Source organism: Mirounga angustirostris, unplaced genomic scaffold (genome assembly GCF_029215605.1).
Source record: "Mirounga angustirostris isolate CCGP_5_RB_7025 unplaced genomic scaffold, mMirAng1.0.hap1 SCAF_3, whole genome shotgun sequence".
NCBI lineage: Eukaryota > Metazoa > Chordata > Mammalia > Carnivora > Phocidae > Mirounga > Mirounga angustirostris.
In genome coordinates, this window is record NW_026991711.1 from 66,454,522 (window position 1) to 66,472,266 (window position 17,745).

At 35.3% G+C, this 17,745-nt stretch overlaps 1 protein-coding gene across 9 annotated transcripts in view; it reads right to left on the reverse strand.

Moving 5' to 3' along the window:
- NBEA (neurobeachin) overlaps window positions 1-17,745 on the reverse strand; it is a 680,995-nt gene that overhangs the window by 575,272 nt on the left and 87,978 nt on the right. For all 9 annotated transcript variants that reach the window (XM_064586204.1, XM_054506303.2, XM_064586203.1 and 6 more), the window contains exons 5-7: window positions 17,511-17,632; window positions 15,799-15,925; window positions 707-826 (exon numbers count right to left, since the gene is read on the reverse strand). In XM_064586204.1, the coding sequence (XP_064442274.1) occupies window positions 707-826; window positions 15,799-15,925; window positions 17,511-17,632 (369 nt within the window). The remainder of the gene's footprint in view (window positions 1-706; window positions 827-15,798; window positions 15,926-17,510; window positions 17,633-17,745) is intronic.

Genomic DNA, 17,745 nt, shown 5'->3' on the forward strand with positions numbered 1-17,745 from the left:
TCTCTATCCAGAATCCAACTGTGTTACCTCCCTCACTACTAACAGGCTAGTCAAAACTAGTATTATGTTTGTTATTATTACAATAAGTCATTTAATTGATCTCCCTTCTGTCATTTTTTCCTTCAGAATATTCTCAATACTGCAGCCTGATGGATATTTTTAAAATATGAACCAGCATTACATCACTTGTCTGCTCAAAACCTTCCAAAGATTTTTAGGCTGGGTAAGATGGGAAAGCCCAGGTATTGTGTTTGCATATAAGGCCCCTGCAGGATTTCACCCTCTGCTGTCAATCTAACCTTATCTCTTAACATTATTCTGCCCATTCCTCCCTCTGTTCTAGACATAGTGACTACATGTTATACTTAATCACTTTATTTAAAGTCTTCCTTTCACATCCAAATAAGGTACAAGACACAGTTTTTACTGCTTGAAATTCTAGAAAGAATAGAATACTGCATAGATGTTTTTGACCTAATACTTAATAATTTTTGAGCAATTTTCCTTTTTTTCACCACTAATTATCTATTTTAGCAACTTAATTATATTAAATTTAAGACCTAAAAATTTATTTAACAGAAAAAAAACTTCCAAAGTACAACTATTAAGTTTCTACCAAACTATTTTATTATACAATTCATGTTATGAACAATGATAGATCACACACTCAAATACATTAAAGCACAAATTAAAAAAAAAAACTTACATCATTTGTGTTAACATGCCAAGCCATATCACCATAGGATACCAGTTGTCCATTAACATAACACCGAATTTCACTGTTCCTCCATCGATTATAAATGTGGACAATGCTGATCATGTACCACTTAAATAAAAAAAATATTAAAGACCTTAATGTCATGTTTAGTTATTGTCTAAAAAAGCAATCATAACATTCATAATACACTACAAGAAATGCTTGAAGGAATAATAATAATTACACATTACTATTTCAAGCTCCCCATCTTATTTCTCATTTTGCAGATGAAAGAAGTGACTCATAAACAATAAATCTGTGATGAAGACAGACCTAGAATGCCTTGAACCCTGGAATGACACTCCTTCTACTATACCAAGATCCAAATATTATGGAAATACAATATATTTGTGTTCATTCATTTAATAACATGTATATTCTGCCAGGCATCACAAATAACCAAGTTTGACCAGACAGAGCATAGGTCCAGCTCTCCTGAAATTCATGGTATAATGAAAGAGACACAGATTAGACAAGTAAAGATATATAAAATGACGAATAATGAAGACTACTATGAGGGAAAAAATAAAACCAGTGTAAACTGAGAAAGAATAACCTAGAAGTCTACTTTGGATTGCATGATCAGGAAAGACCCATCAGAGGACAAACATTTTAACATTTATAATAAAATTTAGGTGATTTCAATTCCACAATTTAGATTTATTATGTCCAAAAATAATTATATATTTTAACTTGATAATGTGTGAATATACATTAAGAATCAAGGAATGAGTTTATATTAAGTTCTAACTTTGTAGTTACTAGGGCCAACCAAAAGCATTTTAAGTGTATATTTTGATATAGAATGGTTTAAGTTCTGTAACAATTTGTGGATTCAACCCTTACTCTTTTGAAAGTTAATAACCTAAGGCTGAGAATACAGAAATATTTTTCTAAAATATAAAAAAATTCAAAAAATTTACAGATACTTGAACAAGTATGCCTTCAGTGGTTAAGGAGGGAAAATAAGACGTAGTTTCCCCCCCAAAAAATAAAAATATATAATACAAACTTTGTTTCCCAAGTTACTTAAAAGCAGTATTCATTTATTTCATACAGTATATTTTAAAAAACATAAATCTATAGTAGTAATTCTCAACCACTAAAATACTAGTTATTTCAAGGTGTCTGAAAAACTTTGAACAAAATTCAATTTAATTCATTTCGATTCAGAAAATAAAAATAGTGCACTCAACAACTCATGGAAGGCAATAACACAAACAACATTGTTCCTCAATTATAAAAATAAAATGTCAGGTCAAACTATTTAATCCCTAAAACACAGGTCTTTTTTAAAGTTGTTTCATTTTAGGTAATCTTTAACTCTAATCATTGCAAACTGAATCTTTCACTTGATCAGAAAGCAATATATATGTTTTTCCTGATTAAAAGCGGGAAAAAAAAAAACATTAAAGTCAGTCATTTAACAACTCGTATTTCTAAATACTACAAAATTATGAAGAAGAAGCCATAAAAATGGGAGCTTCAAATAAATTTAAGAAAAATCTTATAGTTTACATGCATAAGAATTCAAATTTACCTATACTACCTTCACTGAGTTTAAAAATTTTCCACCAGAATGCCATCTAGGTAACACAGGAAATACAGTCTTTATATTTTGGAGTAAGATTTTTAGAAATTTCAAATTTCTAAACAGAATACATGTAAATAAATGTAAACAGAGGAGGATTTCCAGCTATCCAAAGACAAGTTTAAGATAAATAATATTAGATGTATTATTATAGTTACTACCATACCTAATATAGAAAAAAGCACTTATTTAACAAATATTTATTGAGTTCTTTCTCCTGTGTATGAGATAATTCAGTGTGCTGGGCTAGAAAGTACAAACTTTAAATTCATACAGATATAAACGGAGTTCCCAGGTAACTAGCTCTATGGCTTCTGGCAAATTATTTAGCCTCTCTGGACCTACTTCCATGTCTAAAAAAGGAGGAATAATAATGCCTACTTTGTGGAGTGACTGTGAATATTACAGATAATTGACAATGTATGAAAACTATAAAGAATAGTTCCTAATACATATTTGGCACCCATAAATAAGATAGCATTAACTAAATATCTATTTATTTTTTTATCCACTATTTCCCCAATGAGATTTTTTTCTACTAGAATTGACATTATTTATTCCTCAGAGTCATTCATTCATTCAAAAATTTTACTGAGCGTCTATTTCATGCCGGGTATCCCCCAGACTGTGGGCATACAAAGATAACATACACACCCTTAAAGAGGTTTCACCAGAAAAACAAACATGAAAACAATTATAAAACCATGACAGATATCTAAAACACAGATACAGGAGCAAAAGAAGAAACAACTGAGGGCAGAGGGAAAAGACAAGACAAATGGAGAAGGAAGGCTAACAGAGAAGTCACTAAAAGAGTAAAATGAAACTTAAGATTTAGCTTGAAGGTATGAATACAAACTGTTACGTAAACAGGAGGAAAAGAAACATTCCAAGCAGAAGAATCCTAAAACTTCACATAACAGCACAGAGGCCTGACAAAATTTTCTCCGTGTTTAGATTTAGCTGCAATAACAAAGACCAGCTTGTAAAGAGAAGTGTAGGACACCTTTAGTAATTGACCTTTGTTTTTGCATAATGTGGTTATCACCAGGAATTTTGAGCAGGAAATTGAAATGATCATCTTCATAGTTTAGGAAAATAACTGGCAGTAGTGAGTAGGTGGGATAGTTAGGCAAATGTGGTTAAAAATAAAACTAAAACTACTACAGAGGTTCAGGTAATATAAAAGCCTAAATTAAGACAAAGGCATTGGTAATTTAAAAGAAGGGGGATAGGAACTAATTAACAGAACTGACTGGAAGTAATGATACAGAAAAGGGGAGTGTAAGATGGTTTCCAATTTTTCACTTAAATTGGTTGTGGTACCATTAACTTGAGATAATTAATACAGTTAGCCACTTAATTAGCCAGATAATAAGATGTGGAGTAACAATGGGAGTTTGCTTTTGGTCATAACACTGATATTTGATAAAACTGATGAATGAAAAAATGAATGCATAGTTGAATGAACGAACTGATCTCAGTGAAGGTCATAATAGTTACAGGAAAATTAACTTTTCTGTTCTCTATCCTTGGTATCTCAATATATCCTTTATATATGATAGGCAAGTGCCTTTTAATACCAAAGAGCCCAAACGTTGCTGGATATCTTTGACATATTTTTTTTAAAGATTTTATTTATTTATTTGAGACAGAGAGAATGAGAGAGAGAGAGCACATGAGAGGGGGGAGGGTCAGAGGGAGAAGCAGGCTCCCCGCCGAGCAGGGAGCCTGATGCGGGACTCGATCCAGAGACTCCAGGATCATGACCTGAGCGGAAAGCAGTCGCTTAACCAACTGAGCCACCCAGGTGCCCCTATCTTTGACATATTTTAAAAGAAATGGGAGGAAAGTGGAAACTGTGTACGCATACGATAGTGTGTACTTCTGAGGTCTGCATTTAATGAAGACTCGAAAATAGATCTATAAAAGAAGGAAGAAAAAAAAAACCTGTAGTAAGAATTCATAGGAGGGGCACCTGGGTAGCTCAGTCGTTAAGCATCTGCCTTCGGCTCAGGTCATGATCCCAGGGTCCTGGGATCGAGCCCTGCATTGGGCTCCCTCTCTGCCGGAAGCCTGCTTCTCCCTCTCCCACTCCCCATGCTTGTGTTCCCTCTCTCGCTGTGTCTCTCTCTCCGTCAAATAAATAAATAAAATCTTAAAAAAAAAAAATAAGAATTCATAGGAAAGGGAGAGGAGCAAGATGGCAGAGGAGTAGGAGACCTAAATTTCATCTGGTCCCAGGAAACCAGCTAGACAGGTATCAAACCATTCTGAACACCTACGAACTCAACAGGAGATTGAGAAAAGAACAGCAGCAACTCTCTGAACAGAAAAGTGACCACTTTCTGGAAGGCAGGACATGGGGAGAAGTGAATCCGAGGAGATATTTGGGAAGATAGATGGCGGGGGGAGGGAGCCTCCGTCAGCCACTACCAGCAAGTGATAGGGCAGCGGAGCACAAAATCAGAACTTTTAGAAGTGGGCTCTGCTGAGGGACAACGCTCCAGTGGCTAAACGGGGTGAGGGGGAGGACGCGGAACCCTCGCTGGGACAGTGTGGTCTCGGGACCCTTGGGGTCACAGAAAGACTGGGGGTGCCTGAGTGTGGCAGAGCTCCCAGGTATCAGAGCAGGGAAGCCGGCTGCACAGATGGAAACGAGGAGTAGGCTCTCAGCTCAGGGTTGCCATAAACCATGATCTGCGGCACAGTCAGGCCACTGCTCCTCCAGCAGGGACCCAACAAGCAGCAGATCCGAGGAAACTCCCCTTCCTCCCTCGGGCGGAGCAGCGCGTGAGCCCACAGCACTATTCTGCAGGGTTTGGAGACTCCACACAGAGTCGTGTGCCAGAGTTAAAAATGCTCAGTCACAGGCCGGGTGAGCATGAGTGCGGAGAGACGAGCGAGACCGGAGTGATTGACTGCTTTTCTCTGGGTGCGCACTGAGGATTGGGGCCCCCGAGTTCTCAGCTCCTCCGGGGAGGAGACTGGGAGGCCGCCATTTTCACTATGGTCCCCCAAAGCTGTATGGGAACAAAAGCTCCCAAGAGCAAACACGAGCAGATTACTTAGCCCGACTGGGCAAGGGCGGGGCAATTCCGGCTCCTGCAAAGACATCTGGGGACCAGGGCAACAGGCCCCTCCCCCAGAAGATCAGCAAGAACAGTCAGCCAAGACCCAAGTTTACTGATCAATGAGAATGGCAGAACTCCAGCGCTAAGGGAATACTGCACATAGAACTCATTGTTTTTTTCCCCCTGATTCTTTAGTAGTTCAAAGTTAATTTTTTTAAATTTAATTTTGTTTCTTTTTCTTTTTATTTTTTTTTTAATTTTTCTATTTCCCTTTTTCAACCAACATCTTAATCTCTTTTTTAAAAATGTTTTTTATTTTTCATTTTTAGAGTCATATTCTATCCCTTCAGAGTAGTTAACCTTATTTTTGGTATATATATATATATATATATAAGTTATTCTCTCTTTAAAATTTTGGGATACAGTTTGTTCTAACAGAGCAAAATTACCCTAAATCTCTAGTGAATGGCTTTGTTCTACTCTACTGCCTAATCACATTCTCACCCTTTTTTTTTTTTCAATTTCTCTTCTTTCTTTTTTCAACCAACTTCTTATCAATTCCTTTTATAAACTCTTCTATACTTTTCATCTTTACAGTCACATTCCATAACTTCATCGTATCAACCCTTATTTTTGTACATGTATAAGCTTTTCTTTCTTTAAAATTTCGGGAGGCAGTTTCTTCTAACAGACCAAAATAACCCAAAATCTAGTCTGTGGCACTGATCTATTCACCAGCCTGATCATATTTGATCATATTCTGTTTTCCTTTTTATCTTTTTCTTTTACTTTTTTTTTCTTTTTTCTTTATTTCCCTTTCTTTTCCCCCGGTTCCAAGTCTCTTCTGATTTGTTTAGTGTATATTTTCCTGGGGTCATTGTTACCTGTTAGCATTTTGTTCTCTCATCATCTATTCTCCTCTGGACAAAATGACAAGATGGAAAACATCACCTCAAAAAAAAGAACAACAGGCAGTACCGACTGCCAGGGACCTACTCAATACAGACATTAGTAAGATATCAGAAGTAGAGTTCAGAATGATGATTATAAAGATACTAGCTGGGCTTAAAAATAGCATAGAAGATAGTAGAGAAACCCTTTCTGGAGAAATAAAAGAACGAAAATCTAACCAAGTCAAAATCAAAAAGGCTATTAATGAGGTACAATCAAAATAGGGGCGCTAACTGCTAGGATAAATGAGGCAGAAAAGAGAATCAGTGATATAGAAGACCAAATGATGGAAAATAAAGAAGCTGAGAAAAAGAGAGATAAACAACTATTGGATCACGAGGGCAGAATTCTAGAGAAAAGTGATACCATAAGAGGAAACAATATTAGAATAATTGGGATCCCAAAAGAAGAAAGAGAGAGGGGGCAGAAGGTATATTGGAGAAATTATAGTGGAGAACTTCCCAAATTTGGGAAGGAAACAGGCATCAAAATCCAGGAGGCACAGTGAACCCCCTTCAAAATCAATAAAAATAAGTCAACACCCCAACATCTAATAGTAAAACTTATGAGTCTCAGACACAGAGAGAAAATCCTGAGAGCAGCTCGGGAGAAGAAATCTGTAAACTACAATGGTAGAAACATTACATTGGCAACAGACCTATCCACAGAGACCTGGCAGGCCAGAAAGGACTGGCAGGATATATTCAGAGCACTAAATGAGTAAAATATGCAGCCAAGAATACTATATCCAGCTAGGCTGTCACTGAAAATAGAAGGAGAGATAAAAAGCTTCCAGGACAAACAAAAACTAAAGGAATCTGCAAACACAAAACCAGCCCTACAAGAAATATTGAAAGGGGTCCTCTAAGGAAAGAGAGAGCCTAAAAGTAACATAGACCACAAAGGAACACAGACAACATACAGTAACAGTCACCTTACAGGCAATACAATGGCACTAAATTCCTATCTTTCAATAGTTACCCTGAATGTGAATGGGCTAAATGCCCCAATCAAAAGACACAAGCTATCACAATGGATATAAAAACAAGACCCATCAATATGCTGTCTGCAAGAGACTCATTTTAGACCCCAAAACACCCCCAGATTGAAAGTGAGGGGGTGGAAAACCATTTACCATTAATGGACACCAAAAGACAGCTGGAGTGGCAATCCTTATATCAGACAAATTAGATTTTAAATCAAAGACTGTAATAAGAGATGAAGAAGGAAACTATATCATACTTAAAGGGTCTATCCAACAAGAAGATCTAACAATTGTAAATATCTATGCCCCTAACATGGGAGCAGCCAATTATATAAAGCAATTAATAACAAAAGCAAAGAAACACATCAACAACAATACAATAATAGTGGGGGACTTTAACAGCCCCCTCACTGAAATGGACGGATCATCTAAGCAAAAGATCAACAAGGAAATAAAGACTTTAAATGACACACTGGACCAAATGGACTTCACAGATACATTCAGAACATTCCATCCCAAAACAACAGAACACACATTCTTCTCTAGTGCCCATGGAACATTCTCCAGAACAGATCACATCCTAGGTCACAAATCAGGTCTCACCGGTACCAAAAGATTGGGATCATTCCCTGCATATTTTCAGACCACAGTGCTTTGAAACTAGAACTCAATCACAAAAGGAAAGTCTAAAAGAACTCAAATACATGGAGGCTAAAGAGCCACCTACTAAAGAATGAATGGGTCAACCAGGAAATTAAAGAAGAATTAAAAAAATTCATGGAAACAACTGAAAATGAAAACACAACTGTTCAAAATCTTTGGGATGCACCAAAGGAGTCGTAGGAGGAAAGTATATAGCAGTACAAGCGTTTCCCAAGAAACAAGAAAGGTCTCAAATACACGACTTAACCCTACATCTAAAGGAGCTGGAGAAAGAACAGCAAATAAAGTCTAAACCCAGCAGGAGAAGAAAAATAATAAAGATCAGAACAGAAATCAATGAAATGTAGAAACCAAAAGAACAGTAGAACAGATCAACAAAACTAGGAACTGGTTCTCTGAGAGAATTAAGATTGATAAACCCCTGGCCAGACTTACCAAAAAGAAAAGAGAAATGACCCAAATCAACAAAATCATGAATGAAAGAGGAGATATCACAACCAACACCAAAGAAATACAAACAATTATAAGAACATATTATGAGCAACTCTATGCCAGCAAATTAGATAATCTGGAAGAAATGGATGTATTCCTAGAGATGTATCAACTACCAAAACTGAACCAGGAAGAAACAGAATACCTGAACAGACCTATAACTACTAAGGAAACTGAAGGAGTATACAAATATCTCCCAACAAACAAAAGCCCAGGCCAGATGGCTTCCCAGGGGAATTCTACCAAATATTTAAAGAAGAATTAATACCCATTCTTCTGAAACTGTTCCAAAAATTAGAAAGGGAAGGAAAACTTCCAAACTCATTTTATGAGGCCACCCTTACCTTGATCCAAAACCCACACAAGACCCCATCAAAAAGGAGAATTACAGACCAATATCCTTGATGAACATGGATGCAAAAATTCTCACCAAAATACTAACCAATAGGATCCAACAGTACTTTAAAAGGATCATTCACCACGACCAAGTGGGATTTATCCCTGGGCTGCAAGTTTGGTTCAACATCTGCAAATCAATCAATGTGATACAATACAATAATAAAAGAAGAACAACAACCATATGATCCTCTCAACAGATGCAGAAAAAGCATTTGACAAACTACAGCATCCTTTCTTGACCAAGGAATCAAGTATAGGGATAGAGGGTACTTATCTCAATATCATAAAAGCCATCTATGAAAAGCCCACAGCAAATATCATTCTCAGTGGGGAAAAACTGAGAGCTTTCCCCCTAAGGTCAGGAACACGGCAGGGATGTCCACTATCACCACTGCTATTCAACATAGTATTAGAAGTCCTAGCCACAGCAAGCAGACTACAAAAATAAATAAAAGGCATTCAAATGGGCAAAGAAGAAATCAAACTCTCACTCTTTGCAGATGGTATGATACTTTATGTGGAATACCCAAAAGACTCCACCCCCAAACTGCTAGAACTCCTACAGGAATTCAGTAAAGTGGCAGGATATAAAATAATAAATATCAGAGCAGAAATCAATGAAATAGAAACTGAATGAACAGTAGAAAAGATCAACGAAACTAGGAGCTGAAATCAGAAATCACTGACATTCCTATACATCACCAACAAGACAGAAGAAAGAGAAATTAAGGAGTCAATCCCTTTTACAATTGCACCCAAAACCATAAGATACCTAGGAATAAATCTAACCAATGAGGCAAAGGATCTGTACTCAGAAAACTATAAAATACTCATTAAAGAAATTGAGGAAGACACAAAGAAATGGAAAAACGTTCCATGCTCATGGATTGGAAGAACAAATATTGTGAAGATGTCAATGTTACCTAGAGCAATCTGCACATTCAATGCAATCCCTATCAAAATACCATCCACTTTTTTCAAAGAAATGGAACAAATCATCCTAAAATTTGTATGGAACCAGAAAAGACCCCGAATAGCCAGAGGAAAGTTGAAAAATAAAAGCAAAACTGGTGGCATCACAATACCGGCATCAAGCTCTATTACAAAGTTGTAATCATCAAGACAGTATGGTACTGGCACAAAAACGGACACACAGATCAGTGGAACAGAATAGAGAGCCCACAAATGGACCCTCAACTCTATGGTCAGCTAATATTCAACAAAGCAGGAAACAATGTCCAATGGAGAAAGTCTCTTCAACAAATGGTGTTGGGAAAATTGGACAGCCACATGCAGAAGAATGAAACTGGACCATTTCCTTACACCACACACAAAAATAGACTCCAAATGGTTGAAAGACCTCAGTGTGAGACAGGAGTCCGTCAAAATCCTAAAGGAGAACACAGGCAGCAACCTCTTCAACCTCAGCTGCAGCAACTTCCTCCTAGAAACATCACCAAAGGCAAGAGAAGCAAGGGCAAAAATGAACTATTGGGACTTCATCAAGATAAAAAGCTTTTGCACAGCAAAAGAAACAGTCAACAAAACCAAAAGACAACCCACAGAATGGGAGAAGATATTTGCAAATGACATATCAGATAAAGGGCTAGTATCCAAAATCTATAAAGAACTTATCAAACTCAACACCCAAAGAACAAATGATCCAATCAAGAAATGGGCAGAACACATGAACAGACATTTTTCCAAAGAAGACATTCAAATGGCCAACAGACACATGAAAAAGTGCTCAACATCACTCAGCATCAGGGAAATCCAAATCAAAACCTCAATGAGATACCACCTCACACCAGTCAGAATGGTTAAAATTAACAAGTCAGGAAACGACAGATGTTGGGGGGAATGCGGAGAAAGGGGAACCCTCCTACACTGTTGGTGGGAATGCAAGCTGGTGCAGCCACTCTGGAAAACAGTATGGAGGTTCCTCAAAAAGTTGAAAATAGAGCTACCATACGACCCAGCAATTGCACTACTGGGTATTTACCCCAAAGATACAAATGTAGGGATCCGACGGGTACGTGCACCCCGATGTTTATAGCAGCAATGTCCACAATAGCCAAACTACGGAAAGAGCCAAGATATCCAATGACAGATGAATGGATAAAGATGCGGTAGATATATACAATGGAATATTATGCAGCCATCAAAAGGAATGAAATCTTGCCATTTGCAATGACGTGGATGAAACTGGAGGGTATTATGCTGAGCGAAATAAGTCAATCCGAGAAAGACATGTATCATATGATCTCACTGATATGAGAAATTCTTAATCTCAGGAAACAAACTGAGGGTTGCTGGAGTGGCGGGGGGTGGGAGGGATGGGGTGGCTGGGTGATAGATATTGAGGATGATATGTGCTATGGTGAGCGCTGTAAATTGTGTAAGACTGTTGAATCACAGACCTTTACCTCAGAAACAAATAATACATTATATGTTAAAAAAAGGAAGAAGAGAGTAGGAAGGGAAAAATGAAGGGGGGGAAATTGGAGGGGAAGATGAACCATGAGAGACTATGGACTCTGAGAAACAAACTGAAGGTTCTAGAGGGGAGGGGGTTTGGGAGATGGGTTAGCCTGGTGACAGGTATTAAAGAGGGCACATATTGAATGGAGCACTGGGTGTTATATGCAAACAATGAATCATGGACCACTACATCAAAAGTAATGATGTAATGTATGGTGATTAACAGAACATAAAACAAAACTAATGATTTAATGTATGGTGATTAACATAATAAAATTTAAAAAAAAGAATTCACAGGAAAATATAACATGATATTTATACAAATATCAACAGTAGCTAACACATATTCGAGCCCTTACTACATATTAGGTAATATGCTCACAGATTACATACATTATGACAAGGTCAAACATCTGGTAAGTGATACAGGTAAGAAAGCTAAGTTTTAATATAAACATTTCTTTTTGAAACACCAGTTAAATACCTTATTAAAGGATAACAATTGAGCTAGGGCATCTTCTGGAAAAATATGAAAGAAAAAAAGAATGTATTTATCTTGAATAATGAAACTGTAAAATAAAATACTTATGGTTTTCAAAGTTTATGAGAATCTTTACAGGTTTTTCAAAACCTCTATCACTCTATGACCCTGCTCCTACCAAGACTCCTTAGGATCAATGTATAAAGAGCTGTTATAAATGGGAATGTATGTCTCATAAGGAAATAGCATAAAGACAAAGAGAGAGAGAGAACAAATGGATTAAATTGCTTTTTATTGGTTAATGACAATTTTATTTGGTACTTAACTTCACCCGAACTTTCCTTCCTTATACTCTTCAAACCACTGTTATCTAAACTTATCTGATGAAAAAAAATCACCTGGAGCATTTGTTAAAAACCTATTCCTTACATGAAAACTATAATTCTAAGAATCTGTATTTATAACAAGTTCTCTCTGAAAGTCAAAATAATTTGGCACATTTGTCAAATTTTCCTGGGTGTCATCTCAAATCCAATAAATCAGAATTTCTGGAGGAAAGACAACTGAAGTTGTATGAACATAACTGGGATTTGTATCGAAGAAAAAAGAACCTCCAATCTAATGTATAAATTTATTTAGAATCATTGCTTTTTAAGCTATTTTCCAAGTATATATTAATGAATGATTGTTACACTGATATTCTTTAATAAAAATAGTTATTACTATATTGCTTAAACATAAAGCAAACATTTTTACTAGACTCAGGTAAAATTTTTGAATGTATATTTGAAAACCCCATCCTAACTCATATTTTCTTCAATATGTGGCAAAACATACATGGAATCATAAGCAAACAAGAAAACAAACAAAAAGGAAAGAAAAAGAAATGACATTCCCTCTGCTATATGTGGGTGCATCATCTCTATTATGGTTGTTCCTGTGTATAAATATTTCTGTGGATAAAAGGTAGAGTGTGCCCTAAAGAAGGTGGACAATCTCACAGTCATATATCCAAAAAAGACCCTTGAACCTGGAAGGGATAACTGGCCTTAAACATGTGGAAATACGAACTCTTATATTTCTGTCCTTTTGTTTTTTTCAATTCTGGACGTTCAAATGGTTAGTTACTCTAACACAAATATGGAGTCCAATATAATATATATATATATGTGTGTGTGTGTGTGTGTGTGTGTGTGTATATATATATATAATATATATTATATAATATATATAATGGAATATCTCTCTAGAAAACCCCAGGTGATAGTGAGTAAATTATAAATCTAATTATATAGTTGCACATTTCTCTGCATTTTCTCTTGTTATTTTTTATGTTTAGAGCAGACTTTTAAAAACACATTTCAACCTGGTCTCTGAATATCTATATTCTACTGGATATTAAGCAAAGGTATATTTAATGAGCCAAAACATTAACTGTAGAGCAACATCCCCTCCTTGAAACCAGCATTATTGAAGAAGCAGATACCAGTGTAACCTCCAATCTCAGGAAACAAGATTCAGAACTACTAGGATTAGCTAAAACTCCCTCAAGAAAAGTCTCTGTGTATTACCAAATCTGGAGGTTTAACACTTAACCTTCTGAAAGAGCTAATTATCTATAAATCCATAGTGCATGATACGTACACTATACAAACCACTGTGAACTCTGAATCTCCAGTCTAAAAACTGGTTCTGTTATCTAAACCAAATGAGGTTAAAGGAAGAAGCGGGAAGGAAAACAAGGAAAGGAGGAGGAGGGAAAAGGGAAGAAGGGGAAAATTAGAGGAAGATAAAAAGGATGAACAAAAGAGGAGTTAGAGGTAAAGGAGAGACAAGAGAATATTGAGGAGGAGAAAAGGAAAGGAAGAGGAAGAACAAGATAGAACTGTAATTAAAGCAAAATTCCTGCAAATGTTCTTCAAACATAATTCCTCAGAACTATAATTAAAGTAACATAAAGTTCATATACAAGTTTGCCTTTGAATAAACTCTGAATAATGTAATTGTTAAAATTCTTTAATATTGTTTTCATAAACATGCTGAAAATTGAAAAGACACTGCATTATTTCTATGTAACATATAGCAAATTTATATATTACATAAATTATTATATATAATGACATATCAATTATGTATCATATACACCAAAATTTTAGGATCAAAATAAAGATATAAGGATGTGTCAGTAGTTAGGATTCTAAGTAACTGTATTTTCCATCAAACCTGTGTAAAACACCTTCTCAATAAGCATAAAATCTCTCTTAATGCTCATGGATAATGCTCTAATTCTCTACAAATCCAAAAATTAACTTAGTTTTGCAGTGTACATTACCATGCTAGAACAAGGCTGGTAAGCTTTTAATTTTAAAAGCATATCACATAGTAACAACCTATATTACTTGGTCTTTATTGTCCTGACTACCTTTCTTCCTCTTGCCCCATGGTAAAGGTACTTGGCTTACTGCCCCTACAAGGAACACTGACCACAACAAGGCCCAGGCCTTCTTTTTCACTTTATCAACAGTAACACCTCATTTATTTTACACCACTAGAAAATAAATTGCTCAATAAAAATTAGCTGTCCAGATAAATACAACCTACTCCTTCAGGAAACAAAAGGGTTCTTTTGGGTTGTTAAAGCATATTTTATTCATTTATCCAACGTATACTAATTAGCAGTCCACCAAGTTCAAAACTCTGTGGCAGGTTTATGAGGGAATACAAAAATGAATCCAACACACAGCTTAGTTTCAATAGTTACTAAATAATGCACATATAAATGAGTAATAAAGATTTAAAAGAAATAATTGCTATAAGAAATACTGAAATAATATGCTATGAGAGAGATTATATCAGAGAGCAAGGAAAATCAAGGAAAGATTCCATGGAAATGGTGTTATATGGAATGGAACCTAACAATTAGGTAGGATTTGAAGACCTACAGCCATAAGTGAGGAGACATGTAAATGTTTTCACACCAGAGACTGAACATTTGAAAAGGAAAAGATAAAAAGTGAAACATGTACAGTAGTTCAGTTCTGACAGAATAAAGGGTATAAGCAAGAAGCTGAAAATGAAATCCAAATCATGAAGGACTAGGCTAAAAATGTTAATTTATTCTTAGTGAGAAGCCAATGACTGGTTTGAGCAGTGGAATAATATGATCAAGTATATAAATCAGGCATTAGTATATAACATAGTTTGGGGAGGAAAAGACAAAGGATCCAAGATAAAGAGAGAACAATATGAAAAATTTAAGCAGCAATTAAGGAATTTTTTTTAAAGAGATATATTACAGAGATACAAAGTACCGGAGTCGAAAATTGCACTGATAACATAATCAAAAAGAGGACGAAGAACAAAGCTGACTCAAGTCCCCACTATCATGAAGATGCTAGGCTGCTTAATCAAAACAGGGGACTTAAGAACATACTGAATATGGGACTAGAGATGTAAATTCAGTGTTACATATTCTGTAAAGATGAGGGGCCAGAAAGACATTTACATGGCAGTGTCTTTGGTAGATGAGGATATAAGAATAGAACTTGGAGATAAGAATAAGAGTGGAAAGCTATCATGAAACTGAATAAAAATTCCCCAAAAAATAAGCTCCACAAAAGCAGGAATGTTATCTGTTTTGTTCACTGTCTTATTTCTAGTGCCTACAACAGTGTCTGTAACTAAGAATGCCATAGAATAGATCCCAGTGAGTGAGCAAGCAAGTCAGACAGACACGCAAGAGGTCAAGAGCCTGATCTTTTTATGTGAATAATTAGACCTAAAAATAAAAAGGAGAAGAGAAAAGCATTATGAGTCATAAGAAAAATCAATAAAAGAATATTATAGAAGTCATGATAGGTGAATTTTAAGACAGGGGAATGGTGAATTGTGTCATTCTCAATAGAAATATTTACTTATACCTACCTTACGGGGTTGAAAATCATATTTCACACAGTGCTGAAAACCTTTTCCTTTAGACTTCAGTGATGTGACTATTAGACAATTGCCAACGAAGTGAGCAGAGTAACCAACTCCTTTGCTAGTACGAAAACTGTAAAGAAAACTGAGAATAGTATAATATCCTCTGATACAAAGAACTATATATCTAAAAATTATTAAATAAATAATATAAAACATTATTATGAAAATAAAACTCATTTCTCCATAGAGTAGAAGAGGTATTACATGTACCAAATAAAGACTAAACCATAAAAAGTTTAGAACAACTAAAGAAAGAACTTTAAATTGAGAAAACAGAAGACTACAGAACCTTCTGAAATTTCAATGTAAAATATCACAAATACATAAAAACAAATTAATGGCCAATGAAAGCCTAAGTAGATTTCATTTACCTTCAAGGACCCCTGAAAGTAGCAAATACAGAAACCATTTACACAGCCACTGTTTTCAAAAACAACTTACTCCCAATTCTATTTATATCTTTAAAAATAGCTTACAAATTACAAAAAAAAATCAGAGCCAAGTTCGATAAATGATGTATGTAATCAAGCGGAGTACATTTTTAGTCAAAAGAAGAAAAAAGATGTGTCTCCGAAATACAGTTATTTTCTTTGAAGGGAGCACTCCTCCTAGTTGTGAATTTAAGCACAGTATTGTAAAAACTGTAAATGCTCCACAAAATAATGGTATTATTAAAATAAGTGTATGATCTGCCAAAATGACCATTCTGAAATTCAACCCATTTATGTTTGGAAGTTCAGATGTTTGTTTAGAACTCCCTCTCATTACTCTCCTTACATAATCTTTTCTAATAGAGCTTACAAGCTATTAATAGCTCACATTTTTCTGCACTCATATTTCTGAGCCAATGTACAAAAGCACTTAGTTTTTCTCTCATTAAATGGGATGTGATAGGTACTACTGTTATCTTCACTTTACAGCTGAAGACACTAAAACACAGGATCAATAAATAGTGAAGATAAGACTTCACTTCTTCACTGCCTGGGGTCTTATTTCAAAGCATCGCAAGTATTAAATGAGGTAATACATGTAAACACTTACAATGCCTAGTGTATAGTAAGGCAATCAATGCAAGTTTGATGTTCTCATTACTGTGCATTATTGGTAAACTAAAATTACCAAGCTCTCGGTTCTTACAGGTCAACCTATCTGGGATTATCAACCCATTCTGTTAGTTATCTATGAAATAATTACTTTTATTATTTCATTGCATTTTCTTACATAGTAGTTATCACTAATATTTTTAAAGCATATCTTAATTATGCTCATAGAACAAAGGAAGTAAAAATGCAAAGTGATGAAATCTGGAAGGAATTTGTTTTTTTTCTCCCCTGGACTGGGGACTTGCATGTCCACTAACAATCCCCTAATAGTCTATATTGATGTGGACTGGACAGAGAAGGTTTGCAAATCTTGACTTTCAAACTGTAACTGGAAAAAAATATAGTGAGGCCGGTTGCCTAAAACCAATAGCAAAAAATGAATAAATAAAATAAACGACAGGTGTCTTTATAGTTTTAACATATATAAATATAAATATATATATACACAAACACATACACATTCTATTTAATATGTTGCCTTGACACTCTGTTACATATTTATAAAACTGTAATAGTTAAGACAAAAGTACTAAAATTAAATATATTACTTACCAATAAAGATAAGGTTTATCCTTATCCACATTAATGTTATTTAATGGATCCATACGAAACCAAGTATTTAGAGTAAAGCCATTCTGATAAGGCCACTTTGCAATAGGAGGCAATGCAATTGCCTACAAGGCAATGAAAAAAGAAAAGTATCAGCTAAAGAAAATGTGATAGTAACCAAGGTCAAATATAGCCTTACAGATCAAAAAACAATGAAGATATAAATATCAGAAAATCA